Source organism: Oratosquilla oratoria, chromosome 9 (assembly GCF_046742065.1).
Source record: "Oratosquilla oratoria isolate Oo_2021 chromosome 9, ASM4674206v1, whole genome shotgun sequence".
NCBI lineage: Eukaryota > Metazoa > Arthropoda > Malacostraca > Stomatopoda > Squillidae > Oratosquilla > Oratosquilla oratoria.
The window spans coordinates 63,221,878-63,229,377 of NC_134785.1; the positions used below are offsets into that span (position 1 = coordinate 63,221,878).

Genomic DNA, 7,500 nt, shown 5'->3' on the forward strand with positions numbered 1-7,500 from the left:
AGGATTTTAATTGGTTACTAGCCTGTTATGGGGCTGAGACATAGGGTTCTTATGAATGGACAGTGTTGATGCTGTCAACAAAAAATTTGTGAAGAAATTTGGCTAAAATGAAGATCACTGACTTCGAGAAGAAAAATGTCATCAACTCTTCTCTTGTTGATTGTTCGCTTTATTAGGTTCGAAACGTGTAATGTTAATTGATATTATTACAGTCTGGTTTGAATTAAATTTATATCTCATAGCGTTGCCACGTTTGACATATATATTCGTAAGTAAAATGTAGTTTTGTTTTGTGGTTTATGTGAGGTTATTTACTGTTGTTTCTTGTTATTGATGAAACACAAGTGTCGCCTATCTTCGTGTTATTTTCGGTTTTGGAACTCTTGGTATTGCTAAATGCCTAAACAGAGAGTATTAACATTCATTTTCTTTACAACAAAAGAAAATGTGCATCAAAAGGTAAAGAAAATCTATAATGATAATATTGTTAATAATAATGATAATAATAATAATAATAATAATAACAATAATGATGATGATGATGATGATGATGATGATGATGATGATGATGATGATGATGATGATGATGATGATGATGATGATGATGATGATGATGATGATGATGATGATGATGATGATGATGTTTGTTCACAGTCAAGAACTTTTCTTGTACATGTTCCAGTGCAAATGATATCGTGGTGCGAGACCAGAACAAACTGCTCAAGTTTATCGCCGGGGTTTGTTAGGTCAGGTTAGGTTAATCTCCAGCGTGTGTCTGTTTCTATGCTGCATAAGGGCGAGACTCCTCGCCCTTTGGTACTTGGGTTGTATTTTATGTCGTTGGGCAACAACAAGACCTTCTTCGGCTCCTCCTTCGGCGGCGCGGGGGACGCCATATCACCCGACGGGAGGTCTCTGCGGAGGACACAGTTCCTCCGCGACCACAAAGGGGACGTGTACGTCCAGGTCCGCACTTACAAACTCGTAAGTGTCGAGACCTTGGTCGAACCCCTCCCGCGGGACATGGCCGAATTTTTTCTTCGGAATAATGTCGGAATAAAAACAGAAAAAGAAAATTATGAGCCCATAAAAAGAAAACAGATATATAAATAAAGAAAATAAGAATTATAATGAAAAAGTTATTCAAAGGATTGATGAAAAAATGGAAAACGATAAGAAAATTACTAAAGAAACAAATTCAGAGAAAAAATTAGAAAATATGGAAGGAAAGCTCTAATACATAGAGATGATGCAAAGAAAGCAAAAAGAGAAATATAGAAAAATGTCAGAAAATGAAATTAAAAAGAAAGAATTTTTCAAGGAACGCATTGTAGAACCAAGTGCCACAGGAAAGGCTTCCAGCAGCAAGGAGAGCGTTAGGGCATCCCCCGATTGAAAGACAACTCCAACAGGGGGGTTCCCGGGGACGCCGCCCCCTAACGCCGCTCCGACGTCGCCCAGATGCCCAACCCACGGACTGGTCTCCCATGGACCGAAGGCCGGTCTTCGTCGACAAGGACCCTTCAGGAGCGGGACCCTTCGTCTTCCTCCTCAACAGGATAACCCGGAGGAGGTTCGAGGCTACGGCCAAGGACATGGTCCGCCTCCTCCGGAAGTGTCCGAAGATGGTCGAAAGAGCCGCCGGACTGATATGCAGGTTCGCTATGAAGATGCCCATGTATGCGGAGACGTATACGAAGCTGTGTGTCTTCATCGTCACCAATTTGGACAAAGAAATGGCCCGCACTTTCGGAGCCCACTTGTATAAAGAGTGCTAGCATCATTTCCAAGACCGGGAAGGTGCAGCCACGCCTAGAGCCCGCAACGCCCAGAACATCACGCCCCAAGAAGAGCCTGAATGGGAAGAGAAAAAAGCCCATCTCTACCTCGAAGGCTTTATACAGGCCAAGCGGATCGCCGTCTGCGCACAGTCTCTCCTGGCAAAGGGAGACGAGACGGCGTTATGGGCTCTCCTCCAACTCCTCCAGGTCGCAGGGGAGCGCCTGGAGAGGTCAGCCCTAGGATCTCCTGTCGGAGCGAGGGTCGTCTACGACATCTTCGCCTCTGTCTCCGACGTCGTCGACAGAAGGCTTACCTGCAACCGGCTCAAGTTCCTCTTGATGGACCTCCTCGAGGTGCAAAAATCCTGCTGACGGAAATAAGCCCCAAAAATGCCCTAGCAAGACAGTTAAACCGCCAAGAAAAATGACAAAACGGTTAAAATGACCAACAATAAAGAAAAAATAGAAAAGGGCCAAAGAATAGCCCTCATGAGAAAGGAGCCCAAAAAATGCCCTCGCGAGACAGTTAAATCGCCAAAAAAATACAAAACGGCCTAAAATAACCAGCAAAAAAAAAAAAAAAAAAAAAAAAAAAATTAATAACAATAAATAAATAAATAAATGATAATGATAATAATAAAAATAAGAAATAAAACAAAAACAAAATAGACAAAAGATAGAGGAGGTCCTCAGACCACGCTGGAAGTCATACTGGCACACAGCAAAGTCAAAATGGTGACTATTGATATGGTTATTGGTACCATGGGAATGGTATCGTATATCGGGAAAATATTCCCTCAGCTGAATAAGAATATTTTATATAAAAAAATACAGAATAGTTACAAAAATAAAAAATCCCTTCCCCCCCCAAAAAAAAAAAAAAAAAGTGAAAAAGCCAAAGGAATAGCTTCTCACGTTTGAATAAGATAAAAAACATTGCATGAATGTTAGTTTATGTTGTAATAATTATCATAATTTTATCATCTGCCTCATCCTTCTTTCCTTATTCATCCTGTATCCTACCATTATGTATCACATCCCTGACCTTCACATTTCTTAATCATAACATTTGACTCAGACAATACAACATACCATCACGCCACCGCCTAACAAACACATGTCACCAGACAGTTCATTAACTTTTCGTTAAACCCTCCAAGCTACATTATCATAACTTCAATATATACATCATGTCAAGGCGCATCCATCAAAGATAGCCATCCATTATAATGCAACTAACACACATATGTTATCATCCTAAACATATTTCCTATCCCACATCCTACACCTGATATCATTAGATAGGCATATTACCCTATACAAACGGACGACTTCGTCGCCAGAGATGAAGGAGACTAGGGGGAGATACTCCCTTGGACTCGGTAGGGAAGACTTTTCCCTTTGGGTGATTATATTCCAAGCTGTAAATATTTCTCCAAAATAAACCAAGAAAGCCCGAACAGGGTATATATTTTCCCGCTTACTCATCGTTTAGCCAAAACTAATGGCTACAATCCTCATCTTTTTTTTTTCCTGCTTCATTACTGTAGTCACTCATCTCCTTTCCCTTCTTCCTTTTCTCCCCTTCCTCCTTCTCCAATTCTTCCTCTTCCTTCTACTTCTCTTCGTACTTTTACTTTTTATTCATTTCCTCCTACTTTTCCTCTTCTTCCTAATCCCGTCCTCCTCTCCCTACCCTCCTTCCTTTTCTTCCTCATCAACACTATTCACCAGTGACAATTATTGTCAAGCAGTAGGTCCTCTGCAGAACATTAAGGGCTCGCTTAACAAGCCTACCTCGCTCCATTTCCCTTCACCTCGCGCCCCGACCCTTCTTGTATCCGTCCTGGCATCACGGATTAACTCTAATCGTTAGTCATGAACTGAAATGGGTTTAGGATCTCCTGGACAAACTCATGGCATTGGAGAAACCATCGTGTTTATTTGGAAGAATTTTCACTGAAGCCGACTTTGGAATGCTATGGTCTATGCACATTTGGATCCTCTTAAAAGAATATTTGGTCCCAGCTGTACAATAGGCAGCATGTTGTGGCCAGTCTTGATCCCGTCAGCTTTGTCAGATCCTACTGATGGTTTGCAAATCCAGAATGCAAGGACTCTTTCCTCGATGACCAAGTCATCCCAAGTTGACCCAAACATGTATTGTCCTTTCTATATCAAAATCAGCATAAAAATATTTCGATTCCCCTTGACCAACGTTCAAGCCTTGTGTACCTTTTCACTGCTGTTGATGAAGTGTGGCTTGGTTCTGGCTGCTGTCAGATGATTTTATTCAGACGAGGGAAAGCTCGCGCTTCAGTATACCTCAAAGTACCGTTGGCAACACATTCTTGTTGTCCTGGTGTGGCGACCTCTCCATCAAAGGACCACACCCCAACCCCGAAGCATGGAAGGAGGGGTGGGGGGGGGGCTAACCGCCACCAGAAGCATTTACCACCATTGCTGGTGGCACAAATCCCTTACAGAAGCTTCAGTAACCCTGGCAAGTACCACAACCCTTACCCACAAATACACCTTCACATTTTTTTTTTACACCGAGGGATGATTCTCCAGCAATCATCCCTCTTCTCCTCCTACTAGCTGGAGATATAGAGAGCAACCCTGGACCTTTCACAAATTACGCTTATCCATCATCCTCCAAAACCCCTTGAGACATCAGTTAAAGAGCTCAGTTCAATACAATTTATGAAAAATCTGGACCTACCTCACTTGCACAACACATACTAATACCAAACACTAGGTATGAAAAATATGTAATTATATGTCAAAGGCATTATATGTAATATATACATTGGCTACTGGCTGTATATAAGTTGTTATAGCGGTTACAACTCCCTTTCCACCCGTGTCCTCCCCTTTCCTATACATTTCTTACCCTTCACTTTAGTCTCCCTAAAAGAAATATAAACATAGTTTTCTCCTTCTCAACACATCAAGTAATTCCTGTTATTTTGTTATCATTATTGGCCCCTCGAACTCAAGAAAAATAAAGTATGGTAAATCATGAAACTTGCAGCTATTGTTGGACAATGCTTTGACACTGTTAGATAATACTGCTATTGCTCAATTATTAGTCAAAACCACAAGAAAATACGCTTAATAACCGTACGTCATCTATACGTCTGTATGTTTTGCAATTCTACACATTATTTCACATTATTGTAATTCTACCACTTTCCCTAATTGGAATCTTCGTCCCTGTCGGGAATTAGAATACCCATCGATGTTTTGCATTGTGACACAAATCATTACATATATTTGCAAAGTTTTACACACTCACTGTCTTCTTGACACACTAAAGATAACATTGACAAAATACCAAATTGTAACTCACCATTGAATGTGCGTAGCAGGGCGTAAAAGCGAGGAGCAAAATAAGCACAGGCACTTGACAAAACGTTTTGTCTCCAAGCTTTGGCGTGTAGCAACACGCTTCAAAAGTTGCCAGATTCATAATCCAGTTGGTCCCTGTCGAAGTCTTGGGTGACGATTCTTTATGTGGTCCCCTAAAAATATAAATGTTGACCATGGTATTTGAGAGAATATGGAAGTTTTGTCTACTTGAAGGGCAATGAGTGTCTGCGCTTGGGAGGAGGGGGGTGGACCATACCTCCCACGAACACCGATTGAAAATCAGCGCATTGGAGCCCATTTGTTCTCCATGACCTCGTAGATTATGAATATCATTCTTGTGTATTTTCTGGTTGCCGCCAGACGTTTTTATTCATCTCAGAGAACCCCAAAAGTCTCCCAGTCCTTCAAAGATTATATCATATTCATCCATTAATCAATTTCCCTATTACGGCAGAAGAAGGACAAGGAGACAATTCTCTCCGACGTTGGTCGATAACAAGATGGTATATAAATGGTGTTAATGTTGAATGTTAACCAAATCCTTACACTATTAACCTTACCTGGTTACGTCACTTCTTGATTAACCTTTTCGAGGCGATTGTGGACGCGGTGAAGGCCACAGAGCATTGCAAAGACAACGGCATTTAAAACGTAAAGAAGAAATAAAAACTGTAAAGAACAAGAAGAAGAACAAAAAGAAGAAGAATAACAACAATCAAATTTCCGTTCACAGACAACAAAAGAAAACGCGCATTAAAACGTTGAGAAGAAATAAAAACTATAAAGAACAAGAAGAAGAACAAAAAGAAGAAGAATAAGAACAATATAATTTCTGTTTATAGACAACAAAAGAAAATGGGCATCAAAAGGTAAAGCAAAAATGTAACAATAGTAACAATAGTACAAATAGCAACAATAACAACAATAACAATAATAACAACAACAACAATAACAATAACAACAATAACAATAACAACAATATTTTTTTTCACAGACAAGAACTCTTCTTATACATATTCCAATGCAAATGATATCGTGGTGCGAGATTAGGGAAAACCTGCTTAATTAAAGCTATCGCTGGGGCTTGTTGGGTCAGGTTAGGTTAATCTCCACCGTGTCTGTGTTCCTATGCCGCATAAGGGCGAGACTCCTCGCCCTTTGGTACTTGGGCTGTATTTTATGACGTTCAACAACAAGACCTTCTTCGGCTCCTCCTTCGGCGGCGCGGGGCAAGCCATATCGTCCGACGGGAGGTCCCTGCGGAGGACACAGTTCCTCCGCGACGACAAAGGGGATGTATACGTCCAGGTTCGCACTTACAAGCTTGTAAGTGTCGAGACCTTGGTCGAACCCCTCCCGCGGGACATCGCCGAGTTCCTTCTTCGTCAGGAGGCTCAGAACGACCCATCAAGGGCAGCGGCTACCCGAAACATTCCTGCGGAAAAAGAAATTACCAATGAAAATATAATTCATAATAAAAATATTGAAAAAGAAAAGAACAAGGAGCCCATGAAAGAAAATGAAAATGATATAGAAAAGCCCATACAACAAGAACAAGAAAATTGTCAAGAAAATCGAAGGCCAGTCTTCGTCGATAAGGACCCTTTAGGAGCGGCATTCTTCGTTTTCTTCCTCAACAGGATAACCCGGAGGAGGTTCGAGGCAACGGCCAAGGACATGGTCCACCTCCTCCGGAAGTGTCCCAACATGGTCCAGAGGGCCGCCGGATTGATTTGCAGGTTTGCCATGAAGACGCCCATGTATGCGGAGACGTATACAAAGCTGTGCGTCTTTATTATTGCCAAACTGGACAAGCAAGTGGCCCGAGCCTTCCGAGTCCACTTGATCAAAGAGTGCCAACATCACTTCGAAGACTGGGAAGGTGCACCCACGCCCAGAGCCCACAGTGCCCAAGTCATCACGTCCCAGGAAGATCCTGAACGCGAAGAGAAGAAAGCCCAAAGGAGAGAGGAGTACAAAGCCCTCTTACTCTTCATCGCCCATCTCTTCCTCGAAGGTCTTCTACCGGCCAAGCGGATCGCAGCCTGCGCACAGACTCTCCTGGCGAAGGGAGACGAGACGGCCTCATGGGCTGTCCTCCAACTCCTCCAGGTCGCAGGGGAGCGTCTGGAGAGGTCATCCTTAGGATCTCCCGTCGGAGCGAAGGTCCTCAACGACATCTTCGCCTCTGTCCGCGACGTCGTCGACAGGAGGATCACCTGTAACCGGCTCAGGTTCCTCTTCATGGATCTCCTAGAGCTTCAGGAAAGCTGCTGGCAGAAATAAGCCCAAAAAATGCCCTCACAAGACAGTTAAATCACCAAGAAAAAGCCCTAAAGGGCCC

The 7,500-nt window shown here is 42.5% G+C and overlaps 1 protein-coding gene across 1 annotated transcript; it reads left to right on the plus strand.

The window, feature by feature from the left end:
* Positions 1-6,665: 6,665 nt before the first annotated feature.
* LOC143028089 (uncharacterized) lies at positions 6,666-7,442 on the plus strand. The gene has a single exon (XM_076189728.1). It carries the CDS (start codon positions 6,666-6,668, stop codon positions 7,440-7,442), a length of 777 nt encoding a protein of 258 aa, XP_076045843.1.
* The last annotated feature ends 58 nt before the right edge of the window (positions 7,443-7,500 follow it).

Bases quoted from the DNA above. Each gene is read 5' to 3' on its own strand.
- LOC143028089 (XM_076189728.1), top strand. From the start codon at position 6,666: ATGAAAGAAAATGAAAATGATATAGAAAAGCCCATACAACAAGAACAA.